At 46.2% G+C, this 25,731-nt stretch overlaps 1 protein-coding gene across 7 annotated transcripts in view; it reads left to right on the top strand.

The window, feature by feature from the left end:
- The window catches only part of ITPR2 (inositol 1,4,5-trisphosphate receptor type 2), a 355,772-nt gene that overhangs the window by 98,449 nt on the left and 231,592 nt on the right, over positions 1 to 25,731 (top strand). For all 7 annotated transcript variants that reach the window (XM_081879044.1, XM_081879042.1, XM_081879045.1 and 4 more), the window contains 5 exons: positions 4,215 to 4,365; positions 13,365 to 13,558; positions 16,942 to 17,074; positions 18,296 to 18,353; positions 24,051 to 24,216. In XM_081879044.1, the coding sequence (XP_081735170.1) occupies positions 4,215 to 4,365; positions 13,365 to 13,558; positions 16,942 to 17,074; positions 18,296 to 18,353; positions 24,051 to 24,216 (702 nt within the window). The remainder of the gene's footprint in view (positions 1 to 4,214; positions 4,366 to 13,364; positions 13,559 to 16,941; positions 17,075 to 18,295; positions 18,354 to 24,050; positions 24,217 to 25,731) is intronic.

The following is a 25,731-nucleotide window of genomic DNA, read 5'->3' as shown; positions in this document are numbered from 1 at the left end:
AAAGTAATTTTTAACCCCCAATCCCCCCAATTTGTCCATTATTGTCAGGGAAGAGTTAGAGTTAGAAGTTTCCAGTTTCCCAGAGGGAGAAAGCTTTCTCCAAGGGGGGGGGGGAAGGAGAGCAGTGAATCTAATAGAAGAGAGCAAGAGGAACAACAGGGAGGGACAGGATGTTCCCAGGAAAGGCAAGGGTTCAGTTCTAGCTCAGATTCGAAGGAGGGGAGATACAAGTCAGCTCTAGCCAGGAGGTTAGAAAAAAGAGTGGGAAAGCGAAGGGAAGGGCGCCTTCGCCATTTTGAGGGTGGCTGGTCACGGAGAAGCAGAGCTCAGAAGGTATCTGAAATAAGTGACTCTGAGGAAGAATAGTTAAAGATAGTTTAAAAGTTTGTTTGTTAATACACAATAAAAAGTTATAAAAGAACAGGAAGCGTTTGCGTGGTGATTGGAAGAGGACCACGGCCAGTCCTGACATTTATTTTGCATGACCTGTCTTGTATTTTGCCCAACCAAAGGTGGCAACCCTAATTATGACAGTAGCAGCTGAGGTGGCCTGAGGATGTGGACAGGATACTTGCACTTATGCTCATTGTTCATCCTGGCTTATTAAACCTGCTGGGGTGGACTGAATGGGGAGACTGAATGGGTCATGGGTGTGGTAAACACCTCCTTGTGCCTTGGGGTGATGTCTGCTGCACTTAAAGAGGCAGTGGTGTGTCCACTTCTCAAAAAGTCCATCCTAGACGCAACAAAGTGTAACAACTATAGATCCCCTTTCTTGGTAAAGGTGGTGGAGAAGGTTATTCCTGGAAGAGACTGATTATTTTAGATCCACTACAATCTGAGTTCAAACCTGGTTTTGGAACTGAATTGGCCTTGGTTGCCCTGATGAATGATCTTCATCATGAGAGGGACAGAGTGAGTGCGCCCCTGTTACTTCTGCTTGTTCACTCAGTGACTTTTGATATCATTGACCATGGTATCCTTCTGGACCGACTTAGTGATATGGGCATCAGAGGCACTGTATTACAGTGGTTCTATTTGTATCATCAAGGTTGTGTCCAGAAAGTATCACTGAGTGAGTGTTTCTCGGCCTGTTGACATTTGTGCTATTGGGTTTTCCAGGGCACTATTCTCTCCCCAGTGTTATTTAATATCTGTATAAATATGTTGTGTGTGATCATTAGTAGTTTGGGAATGAGGTGTCACCTGTATGCTTATTTATTGATTGATTATTAAAGTTATATACCACCCTTCAAAGCAGTATCTCATTTTATTACCTAATAAAATACAAGATAACATAAGTAATTAATTAAAACAAGGACAACAAAACAGTAGCCCCCCTTCCCACAGACACAGTTAAAAGGCTATAGTATATTAATCAGCCAAAGGTGTGCTGGTCCCGTGGGTTTCTGTGAGGCGTGGTCCGAGTCCAGTCCGAGATCGAGGGTGCAGTATTGAGGCCGTCCGTCAAAGCTGAAGCTAGGTCCAAGGCAGGGAGTCGGGTGAGGTCAGGAGATCGGGCAGGACAGGGTGCAGGCAGGAACTGGCTACCAACAACATTGCTCCCACAACTTGGGACTGGAGCTGGCTGGCTTTTATCTGCCCGAGGCATAGGGCGGCCCCAGTCCACAGGTGACTCGCCTCTCCTGGCCTGGAGGCGAGCACTCCTCCTGCGGGAACTTAGTTCCCTCTGCCTCTCTGCCCTGAGCCTCTGCAGCTCAGGAGAGGCTGGAGGGTTACCAGACCCAGAGGCAACCTCAGCCTCCCCTGATGGGGCTGAGAGTGGAGCACCTGCAGGCAATGGGTCCTCCATCACCTCAGGAGCCAGAGCAGACTCAGCTGGTGCCTGCACCTGAGGATCCAGCACAGGTGAGGACCCTTCAGGCTCAAGCCCCAGCCCCGGCTCAGCTGGTTCTGGAGGCGGGGGATCCTGTGCAGGCTGGGATTCCTCAGGTTCAGCATCTGAATCCGAATCCTAGGCCATCACAAAAGGCCTGGTTGAGAAGGAATCTTTTTGCCTGGCACCTAAAATGTATAATGAAGGTGCCAAGCGAACCTCCCTGGGGAGAGCATTCCAAAAAGGGGAGCCACTGCAGGAAAGGCCCGTTCTTGTGTTGCCACCCTCCAGATGTCATGTTGGAGCAGTCAGACAAATAAGGGCCTCAGATGATGAACACAGAGTCTGGGAAGATTTATATGGGGAGACGGTCCTTGAGGTATTGCTGTCCTGAGCTCTGCTTCTCCATAACATCTAATTCAGGAGAAAGCTGAATCAGGAAAGCTCTGGACTGGATGCAGTGGTGGACTGGATGAAGGGCAATAAACTGTGTTTGAATCCTGGGAAGACAGAGGCTCTTTTGGTGGGTGGTTCCCATGTTTGGAAAATTGGCAAGTTACCTGTTTTGGATGTGGTTGCACTCCCTCTGAAGGAGCAAGTGTGTAGTTTGGGGGTATTCCTATCTTTGTCACTTTGCCCAAGTTCCCTCTGTGGCAAGGAGTGCCTTTTACCAGTTTCATCTGGTTCACCAGCTATAGCTGTTCCTGGACAGGGATAGTGTCACCACCATGGTCCATGTGTTGGTAACCTCAGGGCTAGATTACTGTAATGTGCTCTATGTGGAGCTGCTCTTGGGTTTGGTTCAGTAGCTCCAGCTGGTGCAGAACGCTACAGCCAAGTTGTTGTTGGGAGCTTCTGATAGAGAACGTGTGATACCATTGTTAAAAAAACTGCACTGGCTAACCATTTGCCCCTGAGCCAGGTTCAAGGTTCTTGTATTGTTTACAAAGCCCTGAACAACTTGAGTCCAGGATACCTCAGAGATCACCTGAACCCTTATATTTCAGCTTGACCACTGAAATAATCTGCAAGAGCATTTTTGATCGTTCCATAAGTTTGTGAGACTAATTTGGCAACAAAGAGAGATCAAGCCTTTCTCCTAAATACTCTGCCAGTAGAGATTCAGTGGGTGCCTTTTTGCAGGTCCAGGTGTCCTGCTCCCCAGTCCCCAACCCAGATAACACCCCCACAATGATCTATTGATATTTGTTTTTAACTTCCTTACTTTAAACTTGTTTTTAACTTAACAATTTTATTAACCACTGTGATATTTTTTATACAGTTGGACATAAATGTTTTTATAAATAAAAATTAAATTTCCATTGTTTATAGGGGCAGGGCTCTAGTGTCCTGCATAGCTTCATATCTCTCCACATAACTGGAAGAAATAGAATAAATTATACCAAATAGCAAATCTATGCAAATATTGTTGAATTCACATAATTACTAATGATTGCAGCATGTCAGCTTTAATCACATCCAAATGCAGTTTAGATTAAAAACAACAATATAAGTGACTGACCTGCCGAGTGGCCACATCAGTTTTTTTCAGCTCCATCCTGCAGAAGTATGTTTGTATGTGTGGGTGTGACAAAATTTAAGTGCTGAGAAAGCAGCATATTTTTATTTTTCTGGTTCTTGTTTAAACCCATATCAGCTGATCGAATCTTCTGCAAGTGCCTTTTGGAGGTTATGAAAACTTTGGTAGGGTTTGGGGTGGTATCTTTGAACAAGGAAGGGTAGGAGAAGCCTGCTCCAGCATGGTGACAGGCAGGGACTAGGAATCCTGTCTACTCCTACTGCCCTTTCATAGACTGATTCTACCATCATATAATTTAGTGTAGGAAATAAATTTCAGGTCTGCATTTTTTATTTTATTTGATGGTATCAAACCTGGTCTGTTTTGAATAACATCTAGCCTCATCAGAAATGGATCTGTAATTTGTCTCTGCTGCAACACTGCTGGGAGCCCTTGTCTGCAACTTACAAGTGAAGAAGGTCATGGTGGTGAAGGGTTTCAGAATACCCTGCAGACACTGACTTTTAGACATTGAAATTGATGGGTATTTATTTGCCAGGGTATTCGTGGGAAGTCTCCTTACCACCTCCTTTTTCCTCAGTAAGGAGAGAAAACTGAAAGCCATTGGCTGGTGTACAGCTCTGTCAACAGTTCATAGTAGGAGAGAGGGCTCTACGCTGTTCTGGGTCAAATCCATAATTTGGATTGATTTCTGTTAATCTCCAGAAGATAACCACAAAATTTAGATTAGATCTGGAGGGCAGCCATGTGGGTCCATTCATCACTAGTTAAATGTTGGGACCTCTTTCTTTCTGTTGATATTCCTGACCTTCTCCCCCCCCCCTTCCTTTTCTTTAGGTGGTGCACCTGGCTCGCAATCTTATATACTTTGGTTTTTATAGCTTCAGTGAGCTACTCAGACTGACTAGAACATTACTGGCTATCCTTGATATTGTACAAATGCCTATGTCATCATACTTTGAAAGATTAAGCAAATTTCAAGATGGAGGTGAGTGTGTGTGTGGGGTGGTAATAGAAAATTATTTGCAACACATAATACATTACCTAGTAATACCTTGCATTCATTAAAGGTCCTGCTCTTTATTTTCCCCAATGGCTTTCTCTTTACCTTGAGGTGTGTTTCCCATAAAATACCGTATTTTTCGCTCTATAAGACGCACCAGACCACAAGATGCAGCTAGTTTTTGGAGGAGGAAAACAAGAAAAAAAATATTCTGAATCTCAGAAGCCAGAACAGCAAGAGGGATCGCTGCACAGTGAAAGCAGCAATCCCTCTTGCTGTACTGGCTTCTGGGATAGCTGCGCAGCCTGCATTCGCTCCATAAGACGCACACACATTTCCCCTTACTTTTTGGGAGGGAAAAAGTGAGTCTTATAGAGCAAAAAATACGGTAAATTGTATGCCATTCTGAGAACCCTGCTACTGAAGGACAGCTTATAAATTGTCTAAATTAAAGGAAATAAATACACCAAATAAAAATTGGCAGTATGTCTTCTTGTTTTGAAATATTTTAACCTTAAAGTTAGATACTTTGGGTCATGCAAATAATGACACATCTATTAATTCTAAAATTAGTAAGATGCACCTTAGATGAACATCCTTTAACTATAGTTTAGGATCTGTTGAAAATAATATTAATTAGGAAGATATATTCATGACTGACTGACCGGTTATTTTACTTTCACTGAGGGGGAACAGAAGCATTGTCAAAATCTTGATACCTGTAAGATTATTTAGCAGTAGTGGATGGTGTGATGGGACACTGTTGCTCACCTGGTCACACTGCTGCCACTTCCTGGAAGGTAGAGGGGATGGGGTGAGGCAGTGGCAAGGTCAGCACAACACAAACACTTCAGTGCTCTTGCCAGTGCATTTGAAAAGGTATTGAAAAGTTTCAAGGAAAAGGAACCTAAAGAAATAAGCCCCAAGCCGAAAACAGCCTGATAGAAACTCAGCATGTTCCATGGTCACAGAGTGCATAATTTTGTTTGGAGTGGAGGAATGGAAAAACAGGAATAGGGACAAGGATTGGAAAGGGATGATGTGGCTGGTTGGAATACTGAACAGGAACACTCCACACTGCAATACTTGGTTTCGGTTCCCACTTGTGTTGAATAATAATAGCGTTATGGGTTTAGCTTAACAAGGTGGTGAAATAAAGAAAACTGAAATTTGAGAAGGAATGGTGGATAAAATGACAGGATTTTAATGGGAAAATCAGAGTTGGAAGAGATCCAAAGGTCATCTAGTCCAACCCCCTGCAATGCAGGAATCTCAGCTAAAGCATCCATGACAGATGGCCATCCAGCCTCTGCTTCAAAACTTCCAAGGAAGGAGAGTCCACCACCTCTTGTGGGAGTCTGTTCCACTGCTGAGCAGCTCTTAGAGTCAGAAAGTTTTTCCAAATGTTTAGTTGGAGCAGGCCCCACTTGGGGCCTGCACTGGGACCCCCAATTTCAGTGATCACGGGTAGGAGGAGGAGTTACGCTACGACCAAACTATGTCATTACCAAGGAGGCAGGTTTAGTCATTGTCTGAAGACTATCGCTGTCTCCGTGTCTGGTCTTGACCGGATGGATACTGGAATCAGCAAGGGAGACCCACATGACACGAAGGTGCTGCTGTGTAATGCCAGGTCAATGATTCACAAGATCACTGCCATCCATGATTTTATTGGGGATGGAGGACTTGACCTGGCATGTGTAACAGAGACTCAGTTGGATGAAGCAGATGGGCCTGTTCTTGCCGCTGCTTGTCCACCAGGGTTCTCTTCTGCACAGCAACCCAGGTCATGTGGGTGGGTGGGTTGCAGTGATTTTTAGGAAGTCATTAGCTTGCACCAGGCATCCTATTGGTAAGACCCAGTTTTCTGAGTGCATGTTCTGGAAGTTGGGCAATAGGAACTTCCAGCACAGGCATGGCATTTATTAAACATTATCAATTGCTGACACATCCTTTAAAGCTGATTCAGCTTTAAAGCAACACTTCCCAAGCAGTGGGAATAAAACCTCAGCCAAGCAAAATCTGTAGATAGCTCACTTAGCTATCTTAAACGCCATGGTCCTCTGAAAGAACTTATCTAGAATGAACCAAAAAGAAATCCCATCTTCCCATAGACAATGAACTTCCCAAATTTAAACACCTGCTCCATTAATAACCCTTCTTTTAGAAAGCCAGCTCTTTTACCATGGCATGAAAAACCCTTTGAGCCAAAACTTGGACAAAGTCCAGACACCCCTGGAAGCTGAAATTGGCTATTACCTGCCAATCCACACCAGTTTCTGGGGATGAGATATGTTAAATAGTGGGTAGACATAGCAGACGATGCAGCGATTTCTCCAAAGCAGCTCTTTATTTGTAAGCTGGAACAGAACTGAACAGCAAACAGCTCAGCCGGCCTGCTTTTATAGGCAGCCGGCTGTCAACATTGTAGCAACAACAACCCAGGGTTTCCCACCTAAAGTAACTGACGTGGACCTGAGTGAAAACTATATCCACGATACCCCTGGGGGCCAGGGTGAGAACGTCAATACATAACACCCATCCGAAACTGAGATAAGGCATTAGTTACAATCATAGTGGTTCCATTACATACAGCAATACCCGTATTGGTTTCAGTAAAACACATAAGCATATTAATTGACCCTATTCACCATACAGCTTTAGATGTGCAGTTTGTCCAGTGAACATAGTCTTTTAAATGCGCTGGGCGCTTGAAAACCCTGCTGGATTGCCAAGGGCCAGTACCAGAGTCCTGGTGGCCTTCCGATTCTGGCGGCGACTGTGGTGCGGCCAAATGTGGCATTGAGCCTGTGTTCCCTGGCTCTGCTGTTGTCGAACGAACCACCGCGAGCGGACTCAGTGGACGGTCAGGCACGGCGGTGGTATGAGTCTCTGGAGAGCCAGGCAGACCCAACGAAATGGCTTGGTTCGGCTCCATGCCCTCAGTTTGTGAGGAAGATGTAGGTGGAGCCTCGCCTTCCATTAACAACTGCTCTGGAGCTGGGGCCACAGTTGGGGGCACAGCGGTAGTGTCCAAATCCCCAATCCTGCACCTTAGCTGGTCTATGTGCCGGCACCACAAGTGTCCGTCCTCGAGTGCCACCTGGTACGAATGGGGCCCTGTGACTCCCACTACCACAAAGTTCCAGGCAAAAACCTGATCCCCCGGAATAAAGGACCGTGGGGCGTTAGTATAGCCCGGGGGCTCGGCCTCACCAAAGTTTGGTGCAGCCGGTCAAGCGGTGACCTGAGGCGGCGGCCCATAAGCAGTTTGGCCGGGCTCTGCCCTGTGGCTGCATGAGGGGTGATGTGCTGCACAAGCAAGTATTCAGTGACCCGCTCGTGCCAGTCCCTCTGTTCCAGGGGCTCCAGTGTCTCTTTTGCTGATTGCACCATTCTTTCTGCCTGCCCGTTGCTGGCTGTGTGAAATGGTGCTGTTAGGGCATGGCGGATGCCCAGCCCCAAGAGGTACTTTTCAAAGGTGCCCGACGTGAACTGTGGTCCGTTGTCCGAGACGAGGACATCAGGACACCCATGAGTTGCAAACAGGCCCCGCAGCACCCGGATGACGTCTTCGGTAGCGGTGGAGGGCATCAGGGCCACCTCCAGCCATTTAGAGTAGGCGTCCACCACTACCATAAAGGTCCGGCCATGAAAGGGTCTGGCAAGATCGATGTGCACACTCGACCAGGCTGCCTTGGGTATCTCCCAGGTATTACCCTTAGCTGCTGGCAGTGCAGGTCTCGACTCTTGGCATGCTTGACAGGAGGCAACTCACAAAGTGATGGCATCGTCCATACAAGGGCACCAGATGTAACACCGAGCCAACGCCTTCATAAGGATGCGTTGGCGGAGTCTTTGGGGAACCACGGCTCGGCCTCCCCACAGTAAGTAGCCGCGATGAGCCGAGAGCTCGTGCTGTCTGGTTGCAAACAGCTGGACCTCTGGTGCGAAAGACCCTTCCAGCCACCCCCTGCATACCCAGTTGAATACACGTTTGATGGTGTGGTCCTGGGCAGATGTGGAGGCTACATCGGCGGCCGATACTAGTGCTGCTGGGTGGTCCTCAATTAGGAGGAGCGATGAAGCAGGAGCCGGGTCTTCCACAAGTGCTGGAAGAGGGCAATGACTGAGAGTGTTGGCATGGCCCATTGATTTTCCAGGGCGATGGACGAGCTGGTAGCTGTACACTGCCAGAAAGACAGTCCATAGCAGCATGCGTGGTGAGAGGACCAGTGGAGTTGGTTGATCACTGGCAAGGAGGCCCAGGAGCGGCTTGTGGTCAGTAATGAGGTCAAAGGTTCTCCCATAGAGGTATTCGTGGAACCTCTTTACTCCAGCCACATGTGCCAGTGCCTCCTTGTTGAGCTGCCTGTAGCGTATTTTTCGCCCTATAGGACGCACTTTTTCCCCTCCAAAAATGAAGGGGAAATGTGTGTGCGTCCTATGGGGCGAATGCAGGCTTTCGCTGAAGCCTGGAGAGCGAGAGGCGTTGGTGCGCACCGACACCTCTCGCTCTCCAGGCTCCAGGAAGCTATCCGCAAGCCTTGCGTGCCCGGGGGAACTCCCCCCGGGCGCAAGGCTTGCAGGCGGCAGCCTGCAGCGCGGAGCAAGGGGCGCCCTTTGGAGGACGCCCCGTGCTTCGCGCAGGTGTCCGCAAGCCTTGCGCGCCCGGGGCAACTCCCCCCGGTGCGCAGGGCTTGCCGGCGGCAGCCGGCAGCGCGGAGCACGGGGTGCCCTTTGGAGGATGCCCCGTGCTTCATGCAGGTGTCCACAGCCTGCCGCCCGGCGGGCGGGGTGCCCTGAAGCAGAGCACCCCGCACGCCGGACAGACACCCGCAGCGTGGAGAGCCCTGCAGGAGTTCCCCGCAGGGCTCTCCACGCTGCGGATAGCAGCCTGCCGCCCGGCGGGCGAGGCGCCCTGAAGCAGAGCGCCCCGCGCGCCGGACAGACATACGCAGTGTGGGGAGCTCTGCAGGAGTTCCCCGCAGGGCTCCCCACCCTGCGGATAGCAGCCTGCCGCCCGGCGGGTGGGGCGCCCTGAAGCAGAGCGCCCCACACGCCGGACAGACATCCGCAGTGTGGGGAGCCCTGCAGGAGTTCCCCGCAGGGCTCCCCACGCTGTGGATAGCAGCCTGCCACCTGGCGCGCGTGGCGCCCTGAAGCAGAGCGCCCTGCGCGCCGGACAGACATCGGCCAGCCCCACAAGCTCGGGGGACAGCGGGGAGGCGCAGCGCCACCATCCCACTGTTCCCTGACCTAGTTTTGGGGGGGAAATAAAGGAAAAAATTTTTTCCTTTATTTCCCCCCCCCAAAAAAAAGTAGGTGCGTCCTATGGGACAGAGCGTCCTATGGGACAAAAAATACGGTAATTCCGTTTGGCCAGAGACAGCGACCGGGAGAAGTAGGCAAGTGGTGCTTCTCTTCTGTCTGGAAACCGGTGACTGAGGACGGCGCCAATGCCAAAGGGCGAGGCGTTACAGGCCTGGCTTCACAGGCCTGGTACCAGCACACTGTCCGATGAGAGGAGGGCTTTGACTGCGTTGAAGCCTGCCGTTTCCCGATGACCCCAGGACCACGGTAGCTTTGTGCTGAGGAGGCGGTGTAGAGGCTCGGCTAGTGTTGCTTTGTGGGGCAGGAACATGTTGTAGAAGTTCAGCAGCCCCAGGAACGCCTGCAACTCCGCCTTGCTTTTTGGAATCAGGGCCTGCTGAATGGCTCGGATCTTGGATGCCGACCGGAGGAGTCGATAAGGTAGCCCAGGAACTCCACCTGCAGAACGGCGATCTGGCACTTTTCTTTTTTCACCTTGAGCCCAGCCTCCTGGAACCTGGTCAGCACAGCGCGGATGCGCTCAAACAGCTGCTGATTTGAGTCTGCGGATACCAAGACGTCATCAAAATATGGCACCACGCCTGGAAGCCCCTGCAGGAGACGGTCCATGAGGCTTTGAAAGATGCCAGGAGCCACATTCACCCTGAACTGCAAACTGAGGCACCGGAACGCCCCTTGGTGGGTGACGATCGTCTGGGCTTCAGTAGTGGTATCGTCGACAGGCAGTTGTTGATAGGCTTGGGCAAGGTCCAGTTTAGTGAAGACCCTGGGTGAGGACCCAGGGAATGCAGCAGGTGGTGAACAACTGGAACCGGTAAGCGTGCTGCTGAAGTGCCTTGTTGATGGTGCACTTGTAGTCAGCGCAGATTCTTACTGACCTGTCCTGCTTGACAGGCATGACGATGGGGGTTTCCCACTTGGCGTGGTCAACTGGCTCCAAAACTCCTTGGGCGATCAGCTTGTCAAGTTGTTCGTCCACCTTAGCCTTGAGAGCAAATGGGACCCGGCGTGGCTTTAGCTTAATGGGGGTGACTTGTGGATCTAGGCTGAAGGAGATGGGCGTACCTGTATATTGGCCCAAAGTGCCGTCGAAAACCTCAGCAAAGTCTTTGATTAGGCCATCAACCTCTGCATTGGAGATGCAGTTGATGCTGGTGACTTCCAGGCCGAGGGCATCAAACCAGTCTAGCCCTAGGAGGCTAGGCCACAGGTCTTTGACCACCACCAGTCGGAGCAGGCCTGAAAAATTCTTGAAAGCGACCCAGAACTGGCCAACACCTACCTTGGGGATGTCGTTTCCCTGGTAGTCTCTCAAATGTATGCGGTTTGGGTTGAGTTGCCTCTTGGACAGCTTGGGCATGAGTCTTTTGATGGTGCTCCAGGATATGACAGACAAGGCAGATCCATGTCACATGGAGCTCCTTCGATGAGCACAGTGGCATGTAGCTTGCAACGCGTAGGCGAGTCGGTTTGGCCAATCATGGTTTTGGATGGGCAGTGGCAGTTGGTGAAGGCGAAGCAGCTTCCCTTGGTGGACCAGGGGGAAGACTTGGACTTGCGAGATGGCGAAGGGGGGGTGTTAGATGGAGCCGATTGACAGACCTTAGCGATGTGGCCCTTCCTGGATCATCGCCGACAGATGGCAGCCGGCTGTCAACATTATAGCAACAACAACCCAGGGTTTCCCGCCTAAAGTAACTGACATGGACCTGAGTGAAAACTATATACACGATACTCTTGGTGGCCAGGGGTAGAACTTCAATACATAACAAGATAGATATCCTCTTACATTTCCCAGATAGGCACACAGACTGAAACTGCGGGAGAAGAACCTCCCCCCTTTCCTCCTGCCTATCGCTCATCCTGAGCTGATCTAGGCAGACCTGCATTCCAAGCAGGCAAAACAAATCACACAGACAACTCAGCACGAAGGGCTGTCTGCTTCTGAAGAGACAGATGCTCCAGATTCCATTTCCGATTCTTCAGGGGGTTTGGGGTTTATTTCAGGGTGTGGGGCAGGTGATTGGGTCAGAGCCGGGACAGAGACAGGGTCCAGAAGAGCTGGGCTGAGACAGGGCTGGGGCAGATTTAAGAGGCATGGGTTCAGAAAATAGGTTAGGGCAAAACCCTGGGTTGGGGGAGGTTATGGGGGGCAGGAAGGAGGAGGGGACTTCTCTTCCTCAACAGTCTGAATTCTGGGGACTACTGGCTAAATGGAACACATGGATGGGCAGAGAGTGGGGGTGGGGCACATTGCAAAAAAAATTAATTTGACAGATTCAACGTTACAATCATGCAAACCCATATTATACCTTCCTACCTCAGACTGGCAAAGCAGGTTTCATGGGTCAGCCCTATTAGCTTGACACACACGTCAGGAACGGCCTTCCTTCCCCTGCCGATTTAAAGCCAGCTGTTTTACAGATCCTAATTTCCTCCAGAACAGTTACAGCTCTTCAGACATTCACAGATTCACACTCTTTCACCATTCACATGACACCCCTATTAATATTCACCTTAACAAGCTGTTTTATAGAGCACAATCACAGGTCCTAACCAGAATGGATCTCCTTGGCATTCGTCCATGACTTCTCGAGGTCTGCCAGTGTGTGTGTGTGTGTGTGTGTATGTGTGTGTGTGTGTGTGTGTGTTATGGAGTCTCCTTTGGAGGTGCCTGAGGTGTGCCGATACTTCAAAAACCGTGCCCCAGTTTCTCACCAGAGTCGGTCAAAAGGCACAGCTTATAAACAGGGCAATATGACAGGTGAAATTAATGCCTTCTTAGCTCCACGTTCTGGCACCATATGATGGGTCTGCTTTCAAACCCTGAACCGTCTTTGTCACAGAGAATCAATTATTGGCAGAGACAGGGATATTCCAATGAACACCTTTAATCAGCTGAGCAAAGGTAGCGCAAGCATGCCCAACAAAGGAACTGGAAAATGCCGGCACAAGGAAGTCTAGAGTTTTAAAAACTTTTCTCCACCCTCCTCCCTCCTCAGTGGCCTCTTGGCTGTAAATAAAGACCAGGCTGGTTAATAGCCCTTGAGCACTAGACACAGGAAAAGTAACTCCTTAACACAGGCACCTCCTTTTGTTGCATTCCACAGCCAGAGCTGAAACAGCTTCTAAAGAAAAGACAGATTACCCCTTGATTGGCTATAAACTGCTGACACATTTCTTAGAATGAAACTCCTGACAGATTCTTCAGCAGGAAACAGAACAAAGACAGCATTAATTTAGCAAGCACAATTGTACAGAAGCGAAATGGCATTAGTTATGAATACAAACACCCACGCGCACACCCACACCCACACACACATAGAGAGAAAGAGAGAGAATAAGAACATATTTCTGAGACCCTACAGTAGCAGCAACAAATTCTTACCCCTTATCTTTTGAATTGATACATAAACCCATCATATTCTAGAAGAACTAGGGACTGGAACAGTCTGGTTAGGAAGCTAAAGAGGTCTTCAGTTAACTCAACTTGTAGACTCTGCAAGAACATTTGATAATGTAGATGTGCTTGGAGCATTGGGCTATTTTATTAATACATATATATTTAAATTTAATATCTTCTTTTTCAGTCAGAGAGGCAATTGCCCATCAGAGTGACAACTTTCTGTTTTTATATTTCATATACATAGGAAACAATGTTATGAGAACCATTCATGGTGTGGGAGAGATGATGACTCAAATGGTCCTCAGCAGAGGTTCTATTTTTCCTCTTTCTGTACCTGATGTAGCCCCAAGTGTCCACCCAAGCAAGCAAGCCAACATTGTAGAGAGTGAAGATGTCACTGTCATGGACACCAAATTAAAAATCATTGAGATTTTACAGGTAAAGACCTTTACTTCAAATTTTTAAAATGAAACAAAGCACCAACTATATATATTATGTACTGTAACATCAAGGCATGAGCATGAAGGCTTGTGGTTATGGTGACTCCAGTTTTTGAATTGTGGTGTGGGGTTTTGACTCCAGCACAAGGCCATCTCACCAACTAGTTAGTTTTCACTAGAGTTATGGCTACTCTGGCAACTTCAATTTCTCTCAGTTTCTCAGTTTTCCAATTTTAAATTCTGTTTTCCACATTTGTACATTTCTACATCAATTTGCGATTTCTTTGTTTATTTAAAATCCTCATGAAAAGTTTAATGTGCAGTTCTAATATACACATTTTTGTACGAAATTTTAACCAATATGCACATTTTGCAATCAATTTATCCCTATACACTATATTTTTGTTATTTTCCCAAAGGAGTTCATTTTATTGTACACATTTCCCTAAAATATGCATTTTTGTACACACTGGTTGAAGAACTGCAACAAAATTTTGAGAAGTGCGACTTTTGAAGGATAGCTGTGTCTCAGTGCACATTCTGGTGCAAGAAGTGTGAATTAGGTTTGTTGTTGTTTAGCCGTTTAGTCGTGTCCGACTCCATGGACCAGAGCACGCCAGGCACTTCTGTCTTCCACTGCCTCCCGCAGTTTGGTCAAACTCATGCTGGTAGCTTCGAAGACACTATCCAACCATCTCGTCCTCTGTCGTCCCCTTCTCCTTGTGCCCTCCATCTTTCCCAACATCAGGGTCTTTTCCAGGGAGTCTTCTCTTCTCATGAGGTGGCCAAAGTATTGGAGCCTCAGCTTCACTATCTGTCTTTCCAGTGAGCACTCAGGGCTGATTTCCTTAAGAATGGATAGGTTTGATCTTCTTGCAGTCCAAGGGACTCTCAAGAGTCTCCTCCAGCACCATAATTCAAAAGCATCAATTCTTCGGCGATCAGCCTTCTTTTTGGTCCAGCTCTCACTTCCATACATCACTACTGGGAAAACCATAGCTTTTACTATACGGACCTTTGTTGGCAAGGTGATGTCTCTACTTTTTAAGATGCTGTCTAGGTTTGACATTACTTTCCTCCCAAGAAGCAGGCTTCTCTTAGTTTTGTGGCTGCTGTCACCATCTGCAGTGATCATGGAGCCCAAGAAAGTAAAATCTCTCACTGCCTCCATTTCTTCCCCTTCTATTTGCCAGGAGATGATGGGCCCAGTGGCCATGATCTTCGTTTTTTTTTATGTTGAGCTTCACACCATATTTTGCGCTCTCCTCTTTCACCCTCATTAAAAGGTTCTTTAATTCCTCCTCACTTTCTGCCATCAGGGTTGTGTCATCTGCATATCTGAGATTGTTGATATTTCTTCCAGCAATCTTAATTCCGTCTTGGGATTCATCCAGCCCAGCCTTTCGCATGATGAATTCTGCATATAAGTTAAATAAGCAGGGAGACAAAATACAGCCTTGTCATACTCCTTTCCCAATTTTGAACCAATCAGTTGTTCCATATCCAGTTCTAACTGTAGCTTCTTGTCCCACATAGAGATTTCTTAGGAGACAGATGAGGTGATCAGGCACTCCCATTTCTTTAAGAACTTGCCATAGTTTGCTGTGGTCGACACAATCAAAGGCTTTTGCATAGTCAATGAAGCAGAAGTAGATGTCTTTCTGGAACTCTCTAGCTTTCTCCATAATCCAGCGCATGTTTGCAATTTGGTCTCTGGTTCCTCTGCTTCTTCTAGATCCAGCTTGCACTTCTGGGAGTTCTCAGTCCACATACTGCTTGAGCCTTCCTTGTAGAATTTTAAGCATAACCTTGCTAGCGTGTGAAATGACTGCAATTGTGCGGTAGTTGGAGCATTCTTTAGCACTGCCCTTTTTGGGGATTGGGATGTAGACTGATCTTCTCCAATCCTCTGGCCACTGCTGAGTTTTCCAAACTTGCTGGCATATTGAGTGTAGCACCTTAACAGCATCATCTTTTAAAATTTTAAATTGTTCAGCTGGAATACCATCACTTCCACTGGCCTTGTTATTAGCAGTGCATTTGACTTCACTCTCCAGGATGTCTGGCTCAAGGTCAGCAACCTGGGGTGTGCGAGACATCCATATCTTTCTGGTATAATTCCTCTGTGTATTCTTGCCACCTCTTCTTGATGTCTTCTGCTTCTGTTAGGTCCTTTCCACTTTTGTCCTTTATTATGGTAATCTTTGAACGAAATGTTCCTTTCATATCTCCAATTTTCTTGAACAGATCTCTAGTTCTTCCCATTCTGTTGTTTTCCTCTATTTCTTTGCATTGCTCGTTTAAGAAGGCCTTCTTGTCTCTCCTTGCTATTTTTTGGAAATCTGCATTCAATTTCCTGTATCTTTCTCTATCTCCCTCGCATTTTGCTTGCCTTCTCTCCCCCGCTATTTGTAAGGCCTCATTGGACAGCCACTTTGCTTTCTTGCATTTCCTTTTCATTGGGATGGTTTTCGTTGCTGCCTCCTGTATAATGTTATGAGCCTCCATCCATTGTTCTTCAGGCACTCTGTCCAGCAAATCTAAATCATTAAACCTGTTCGTCACTTCCACTGTGTATTATTCATAAGGGATTTGATTTAGATTGTATCTTACTGGCCCAGTGGTTTTTCCTACTTTCTTCAGATTAAGCTTGAATTTTGCTATAAGAAGCTGATGATCTGAGCCACAGTCATCTCCAGGTGTTGTTTTTGCTGACTGTATAGAGCTTCTCCATCTTTGGCTGCAGATAATATAATCAATCTGATTTCAATGCTGCCCATCTGGTGATGTCCACGTGTAGAGTCGTCTCTTGTGTTGTTGGAAAAGCGTGTTTGTGATGACCAGCTTGTTCTCTTGACAGAACTCTATTAGCCTTTGCCCTGCTTCGTTTTGCTCTCCAAGGCCAAACTTGCCAGTTGTTCCTTTTATCTCTTGATTCCCTACTTTAGCATTCCAATCCCCTATAATGAGAAGAACATCCTTCTTTGGTGTCACTTCTATAAGGTGTTGTAAGTCTTCATAGAATTGGTCAATTTCAGTTTCTTAAGCACCAGTAGTTGGTGCATAAACTTGGATTACTGTTATGTTAAAAGGTCTGCCTTGGATTCGTATCGGTTCTCATTAAAATGCAAGCAAAATCAAATTGCTCCCCTATTCAACACATGTGCCTGATTTATTTGCACTATAGAAGACAGTTTCTATTAACAGATCTGCTAACAGTAGTTTTCAAAAAACGTGTGATCTTTTGAAATATTGCATTTTATTACATACCTTTTAAGGCAACAATAATAACCTTGGTTTCACAAGCAAATCATCTTCAGATGCTTCAGAAAACTTGCACAGAGGTTCAGAAATGTGTTGTGTCAATCTCTTCCTTTGTAGTTTATTCTTAGCGTTCGGCTTGACTACAGAATATCGTACATGCTGTCAATTTACAAGAAGGAATTTGGAGAGAGCAGTGAAAATGTTGATAGTTCAGTGACATCTCCCCCTGACACACCAACTCTCACATCAGGTATTGTTATTAAAGTGGAATAATTCAACATAATGATGATTCCTTTCAATAAGTGTTGAAATAAAAGATGAGTGGGCATTCACCTACTAGTTTAGGCAAAATGTTCAGAAACTCTAATGTGGGGAAACTTTGGAGATAATGGCTGGACAATTCTGACAGTGCTTCAGACCTTACTCAATTTATGAGTTGTTTCCAACAAAAGTCTTGAATGACTTATAAAAAAAATAAATCCAGCTAACAGTGCAATGTTGAAGATCAATTTAATATAGATGAGACGGTGGTCAGATTGTAGCACAAATTCCTCCACACACATTTGCCTTAGACTTTGCCTCCAAACCAATAGCCCTGTGGAAAATTGATGGTCAAATGCCTGGCAGGAGAGAATCATCTTTGACTGACACACACACAAATGTCAATGTTGGCTCCAGGCAAGCCTCCCTGGGGAAAGTATTCCATAGATGGGAAGCTATGATAAGGTTACCAGATTTTTTTCAATGAATCCGGGGACACTTTTTAACTTCAGTAGGAATGACAGGATTTTGTCACGGGACTGATTTGTAAATCCGAGGACTGTCCCCGTGAAACAGGGACGTCTGGTAACCTTAAGCTATGACTGAAAAGACCCAGTCTCTTGTGGCTGTCCTACAGACTGCTGCCTCGCTTGCACATGTGGGAAAACTGCAAATCAGTTTGGGGACTCGCATGCCTGCTCTTTGACTCATGTTCTCCAATTGTACAGAGAATGTAATAGGTACTGCATTTATTTGATGGTGAAATCTCTCTGGCTCTGTAATGCAAAGTCAGATCACAGGATCAGGGACTTTATTTTCCAGTTTAGTTGTTACGTTCTAGGTATGATTTTTGGTGGAGGAGAAAGTGCCTGCTCCCTGTGTCCAGAGGTTGAGTATTGTTTGAACATGCATTCCAAGAAATGGATCGTACGTAGGTGTTCTGTTTTGTTCAGTAACTTGAAGTTTAGTTGCCCTATTTTTATTTATTGCTTCTTATTTGTGGGTTATGTGACCAAGCATAGGTGAGATGCTGTGGTCAAAAGGCTAGTGAGTGAGCTGCTGTCATCCTTGGACAATGTGTTAATAGTGTCCTTTGATTTCTTTTTTTGTGTCATACCAGTCACTGTTGGTTGTTCATTCCTAGGACAAAATAAGTAAGGGGGTGTAGTAATTTTTGTATTGCTAACTTTACCAAAATCTCATTTCATAGGAGTTGTTCCTAATATAGATGAAATTGCTGCTGAAGCAGAAACTATGTTTGCTGGCAGGTAAGCTCTAAAATGGCTCTATTCCTTCCATTTTTATACTTGGCCAACTTCGCCTCCCCCCCATCATCCTCCTGCTTTGTAATACTAACAAACACTTCCTGTTTACTCTTTTCCCTTTCTCCTGTTTGCTGATGTACTGCTACTTCAGTGGTAGAACTTTTAATTTGTAGAATGCTTTATAAACATTTTAATGATTCAGCCTTGAATCACAGTAGCTTCTATCTAGTAGACATAGACTGAATATTTGATTTTTAAAAAATGTTTTTTATTTGCTGGTTATATTATACTGCTTTGAGATATTCTAAGTTGACTAAATAAATAAATAGCTGTTGAAATGAGCCCAATGAACAATGTGTGAACTTCAGTATTCCAGAAATGCAAAACCTCTCATCATGGAATCTGGTCAGGCTACTTATATATTTTATGTGTTTGGTTTATGTGTTTTGTTTGTTATGGCTGTAATGTTTTTGATATATTGTGAGATGGCTTAGAAGAGGATACTCTGAAAAGCAACCTATAAATAATAAGATAAACCTCATTGTCAGAGCTATCTAGTGATCAAGCCATAGCTTTTCAGACACATAACTGAGTAGAGTTTTTCAATTTATAGTGCTTTTACAATTTTGCATCAAGTTCTTTACGCTTGCTAGTTTATGGTGGTTTTAAACTGATTTTATGCTGTTGGTCTTACTATTTTGCATTGTTTATAACTAGTTTTGTTGTGTGACGTGTGTGTGTGTGTGTGTATACACACACAATATCTCTTGTTACACTGAACTGGTTCGTACATAATGCTAAGCCAGACATGTTCCTAGAAAGGAGATTGTAGCCATATTGCTCTTCCTCTAGTCCTCCTGCTAAGCTATGGTTTGGCTGAGCTGTGACTCATGGTTTGTCTTGCACCAGGCAAATCATGAGCTGTAAACCCAAGAACAAACCTTGGTCACAGCTCCTAGGTTGCTACCCACTTGTGGTAAGTACAATTAGCTTTATTGTGCAGCTGAACCTGAGCTAGGGCTCCTGTTAGAAGTGTTTATTTTTTGGCAAATTTCCTTAAAATAGCTCAGAAATGTCATTTCCCCCCTGAGATTTTGCTAAAAAAAGCTCACCGCTCCACAAAACAACTTTTGTGTCCAGATTTTCACTTTTTGAAAATGGCAACCCTAGCATGAGCCTACTTTGTGCTCTCGTTCCTTCTGTCTTCTTCCACCAATAGTATATTCAGAACCATATTAAGTGTTAGGAGTCTAGTTTGAGAACACAGTAAACGTACGTACAGTGGTGCCTCGCAAGACGAAAAGAATCTGTTCCGCGAGTCTCTTCGTCTAGCGGTTTTTTCGTCTTGCGAAGCAAGCCCATTGACGGATTAGCGGCTATTAGCGGCTTTTAGCGGCTTTTAGCGGCTTATAGCGGCTTATTGGCTTAGCGGATAAGCAGATAAGCGGCTTAGCGGCTTAGAAAAAGGGGGGGAAAGGAAAAAAACCCGCAGGAACTTGCAAGACATTTTCGTCTTGCGAAGCAAGCCCATAGGAAATTCGTTTTGCGAAGCACCTCCAAAACGGAAAACTCTTTTGTCTAGCGAGTTTTCCGTCTTGCGAGGCATTCGGCTTGCGGGGCACCACTGTAATTAAAAAGGAGGATTTGTTGCAAAAACAAGCAGTTAGCTCCGGACTGCTCTAGCCAAGCATCTGGCATCATTACTTAAGTTGACCCTTCTGAAGAGTTCTTCCAGCATCGACAGTTTGAACCTGTGACCCCTACGTCTCTTGTTTTGTCGGTATGTGATGAGTACTCTTCTGAGTCAAACATGGCCTTGTGTCTCTCAAAGGCCCTTTGGGCCTCTTTTGTCTATCGGAACAGTCTCTTACCCCTTAAACAATCCATGAGGGGAGACATTAGTCTCATGTATCTGGATATAAACTTACAGTAGTAGTTCGTGAAACCCAGGAATCGTTGCAAGTCTTTCTTGGTTCTGGGTTCCTGCCACGTCACCACTGCCTTCACCTTGGCGGGATCCATGTGTACTCCCTCAGGGGTGATGCGATAGCTCAAGAACTCCACCTTGGTCACGTCGAACTAACCCTTTTCTAACTTGGCATACAACTGATTTTCTCTGAGCCGCTGCAGCACTTCTTCCATGTGTTTTACGCATTCTTCCAGGGTGTCTGAGTAAATCAAGAGATTTAGATAACACAACACTATAGAGTCCACCAGACCCCCCAACACATGATTGATGAACACCTGGAACATCGCAGTTCTGGATTGTAATCCAAACGGCATGACTAGGTACTCGAAACTGCTGTATCTTGTACAAAAGATGGCCTTCCACTCATCTCCCACTCTCACCCGTATCAGGTTGTAAGCTGCCCTTAAGTCGAGCTTTGTGAAGATCTTTGCTGATCTCAGCCTCTCCAGCAGATCCCCAGTGCGTGGCAGGGGATAGTGGTTGGGCACTGTCAGGAGTCTGTAATCATTGCAGAGCCTCAACTCTGAGGTGTCGTGTTTCTTCACGAAGAGCACAGGGGCGCTCCCAGGGGTCTTAGATGTGCTCAGGCTTTGGGTCCACGCTCGCCCCTGACAGGGATCCCTAGAGCTTCCTGTCTGCACACTGTTGCACCATGTGTGTTGCTGAGCCGCAAATAAAACACAGCCGCTCCTTCCAACGTTGTTCCCTTTCAGTTGGTGAAATTCCAGGAAAGTACCCTCATGGTGGCACCCAGTTGCATAGGGTCCTTCCCTTCCCTTCTTGGTCCTCTTGGGACCAGCAGCTCACATTCTCCACTGGCACATAGGTACTGGGGGTTAAAGGCCTTGCCTGACCTCGGCGTATCCTGGTGCGCTCCTGCAGTCTCAGGCCCAGCTGTAATGAAGCCTGCCCAACTGCTTGCAGTGTAGGCTATGGGGGCATCCAAGCCAGTTTACCCCAAATCTGCTCATTCATCCCTGCCTTATATAACGCGACCAGAGATTTCCCCTCCCATCCCAGTTGCGGGACGTACATATGAAACTCCGACCAATACTCCGCAACTGTCCTGTTTCCCTGCTTGAGGCTCATGAACTTCTGGGCGAGTGCCGCCTCCCGCATCAGATCTAAAAATATGCTGTCCATCGTTTTCACGAAGGCATCCAAGTTGGCAAGTACCACATCATTGCTTAACATGAGGGGGGTGTCAGGGAAGAGTTAGAAGTTTCCAGTTTATCAGAGGGAGAAAGCTTTCTCCAAGGAGGGAAGGAGAGCAGTGAATCTAATAGAAGAGAACAGGAGGAACAACAGGGAGGGACCGGCTGTTCCCAGGAAAGGGAAGGGTTAAGTTCTAGCTCAGATTCGGAGGAGGGGAGATACAAGCCAGCTATAGCCAGGAGGTTAGAAAAAAGAGCGGGAAAGCGAAGGAAAGGGCGCGTTCGACATTTTGAGAGTGGCTGGTCACGGAGAAGCAGAGCTCAGAAGGTATCTGAAAGAAGTGACTCAGGAAGAATAGTTAAGAACCGTTTATAAGATTGTTTTGTTAATAATCAATAAAAAGTTATAAAAGAACAAGAAGCGTTTGTGTGGTGAACTGAAGAGGACAACGACCAGGCCTGACAGGGGGTCACAATGTCGAGCCCTTCCCTCTAAGAGGCTAATGAGGAATGCCACCTTTTCTCTATCGTCTTGAAATTCTGCCCCTTGAAGGCTCAGGAAATAAAGGAAGGCTGTTTTGAAGGCCACGTACTCTGAGGGCTTTCCCGAAAATCACAGGGGGCGGGGCGGCACTAGGCTCTTGGACATCTGTCTTCCACATCTCATGTCAACTGTCTGCCCTGCTCCCCCACCACTCCTTCCGAGCTATTGATCTGTGCCTTCAATTCCAGATTATGTTGCCACAATACCTGATAAGGATCCGCAGGTTCTGGTCTCCTTCTGCCCCCCGCCCAGGGCAGCTGGGAGTTATTGTTGTCTTTCCATTATCAGCTTTTTCGTCTGCCGACCAATGCAAAGAATTGTTGAGAAGGGTCAATCTGCTAGGAGTCAATTAGCTCCGGACTGCTCTAGCCAAGCATCTGGCATCATTACTTAAGTTGACCCTTCTGAAGAGTTCTTCTGGCATCGACAGAAGATATTGAACCTGTGACCCTTATGTCTCTTGTTTTGTTTCCTGTCTATCAGCCATCCTATTCGTCTACGTCTCGGGCTCCTTGTGTCATCTGCCTCCCCTTCCTGTGACGAAAGGCTGTCTGTCTCGCTTTTCGCTCCTGTTTGTGCTTCCTGTGAGCTTTGGCTGTGTTCCAGCCAGCTCTCAGCTACTGCCTTATCAGCCTGCGGTTCAAGGTCAGGAAGAGGCGAAGCCTGCAGCTGTCGGCTCTTCTCTGCCTGAGTAAAATCCAAGCCTCTCTGTTCCTGGCTACTTTCTGCAGCTGGCTGCAAACCTTCGCTTGGAGATGGTGTATTCATTACATTAAGCTTATGAATACATGGGCTCTTCCTGATCCTGCTTTGGAAATTCCCCTTCATTCCCAAAATGACTTGCTATGTGGCCTTGGGAGGCTGGTGTACCAGGCTCATAGATTCAGTTGCACAGTTCTTTGGGTAGCTAAGGGGTCTCAAACCCTTGGTGAGTTAGGGACTTCCCCTGCATGTAAAGACAGGCTTTGGCGGACTGAGTGGATGAGACCAATAGTGAGTCCAATGGTCAAGAAGGCAGTTTCTGCACGTGCTGTAGTTCAGAGGGCTGGATGGGAATTGTCAGCTTGGGAAGGTAGCACATCATGAAGAAGGAAAACTGATCCTAACCCTCTGCTGCTGTCAGGGACTGGGCAGAGGAGGAATGGTGGAGACCGTCTCCCCATCCTGACCCCTCCAGGGAGGAGGAAGAGGATGACAGTTTAGATGTATAACCGTGGTTTGAAGGAGGTCACAGCTCAGAGGCAGATGAGGGGAACAGTTAGGAAATAATGGGAGAGGAAGAGGCAGGACCAGAACGGCAAATGACTGACACGGTCTTTAGAAAGCATTCCAGACCCCTCTCCCCACTCCCAGAACCTGGCAAGCCTTAAAAGTAGGAGAGCAACGAGCTCAAAGACATAAGACATAAGGCATGTAGCAGCCCCCTTAGAAGTGACAAATGAGGAGGTGGGAGAGATTGGGGGGGGGGTGGAGATTAACTCAGCACAACACCATTATCCAAGAGGCTGGGTTCTATAGCCTCTCTCTGTAATATTGAAATAAAAAAGCATGGTAATAAACTTTTTCTTGGTTTTATACTTTCCTGGCAACCAGCTGGGAGCTGCTGACATCCTCCTGACATCATCCTCATGGCATAGCCCTACACAAATCCAAAGTGAAGCCCCCAAGACAGTTGAATGGTGCCTTGTTCACCTCCTTCTGGGAGCTCCTACAGCCAAGCAAGTGCCAAACATCTCGCTCTGTTTTCCTTTGGACCACATCAGCAAGGCCGAGAGAGGCTCTTATTGTCTGGGTAGCCCATGACCCCCATACACACCCCAAGAGAGGTCACTTCGGTGCTGCTAACTAACACAGCAGTTTGATTTCACCCCTGGAGGCACACTCCATTGTCTCTCAGGACAGACAGATGCCAACAACAATTTATGTCAACTCCCTGTGTTGAGAGAAAGGAGTGAACAAGGCGCTGGGTTTTTATCCTTTTTACCAGGCCGAATGTTTTCACTTGGTTTTTTGTTTTTTTGTTTTTTGTGCAGAAAAGAAAAAAATGCAGTGCAGCTGGATGATGAAGGTGGCAGGACATTCCTGCGAGTCCTCATTCACCTTATTATGCATGACTACCCTCCTTTGCTTTCTGGAGCCCTGCAGCTGTTGTTTAAACACTTCAGCCAACGAGCAGAAGTTTTGCAAGCCTTTAAACAGGTAGAGCAACCAATTAAAGCTATTTCTTTACATATTTTTCAGTTGCTAGTGATGTATGTCGGTAAGTCTCCCTCCTATAGAATTTAGCCAGAACATTTATGCAGTGCCTGTGTCTGTGTTGATGGAAGACTTGAAGACTTGTCTGATGCTGCTTTTCAGGAGAGAGAACCCTCCCTGACCCACTTACTGCAGTGTTTTAACTGGGCTGTACCAGAGGCATACAGCGTGCAAAGTTTTTCCCTCTTCCAAGCTTGTACAAGTAACACATAGGAAAGAAGATTCTTTTTTGGTGTTTGACAGTTGCTGCATAATGACCTTCTACCTTCCATTAAAATGGTGCTATGCTTATTAGCTGCAGTTCTCTGTTAAGTGACAGCTGAGTGGTTGGCATGTTTTGTGGCAGGAAAAGGACCTAATTGGGAAATTAATGAACTTGCTCCAGCAAAAGATGGGATATGATTATTCAGGAGTAAGAGATACCCAAGGCTGTGTGTGCCAGGATGCTATGTAAATGCAGAAAAGCATCAGAAAAATAATGAATGACCTGCAGTGTTCACCTACCTAAAAAAACTCAGATTGTTTTTTAAAGCAACTTTCTTGCCTTTCTATTTGCAAAGATTGTTCTTTAAAATGTGGGACAAAGCTTGAGGAAATTTCACATAACAATTTCAAACAGTAGTAAGAGGCTTCATTACCTTGTATAGGTTATTTCTCCATCCAAATTTAGCAAAAAAGAGAATTGGTTTTTCATAGCAAAAAACTGCAGAATAGATTCTGCAAAATAAGAGCAACAATACAAGTGTTATTTATCTGCATAATTTAGGCCAATTGAAGACATGGCATCTGATGTGATAGGAATACAGGAGGCTGCTTTCACTGAGTCAGCCCATTGGTTCAGCTGGCTTGGTATTGCCTATTCTGAGCCAGTGGGGTTCTCCTGGATTTCAGACAGGGAACATTCCCAGCCCTGCCTGGATACAGTAAGGGTTGAACTTGGGATGTTCTGCATGCATGTCAGATGCTCTACCACTAAGTTACAGTCTTTTCCCAATGTCATAGTATTTAACTTACCCTGGTGCAGAATTTTTCTTAAAATCTAATTAATGAAGTCATCCATAAATTATGTAACAGAATTCTGAATCTGCATTGTTGGGAAGAAATGGGCACCAACCTGCAAAGGTGTAGCTAGCTGAGATTTCTGTTCGTTCGCATGTTTATATAGAAAAACATGCAAAACCTTAAATAGCAAGAGCCCTCTGCAGTAGAGGAATATTTACTGATGTTAGGTATTATCTTTTTGTACTGCTTTATACGAGCCTTGTCATAGTGTTTATAGAGTTAATGTAGGGAAAACTGACAACTTCAGTTTCATTCAATGTCTTCATTAATAATGTTTGCAAGCATGCAGCCTTGTAACCAATTTTACAGATGTTGATAAATTGAGAAATCATAATGAAAACCTTTTAAAGAAAGATGTTCTAGACATCTTGTCAGAAAATGAACAAATTGTACCGG

Source organism: Podarcis erhardii, assembly GCF_964252035.2.
Source record: "Podarcis erhardii genome assembly, chromosome: 10".
Taxonomy (NCBI): Eukaryota; Metazoa; Chordata; class Lepidosauria; order Squamata; family Lacertidae; genus Podarcis; species Podarcis erhardii.
Note: the sequence above shows the minus strand (reverse complement) of the source record. Positions and strands in the feature narration are given on the sequence as shown.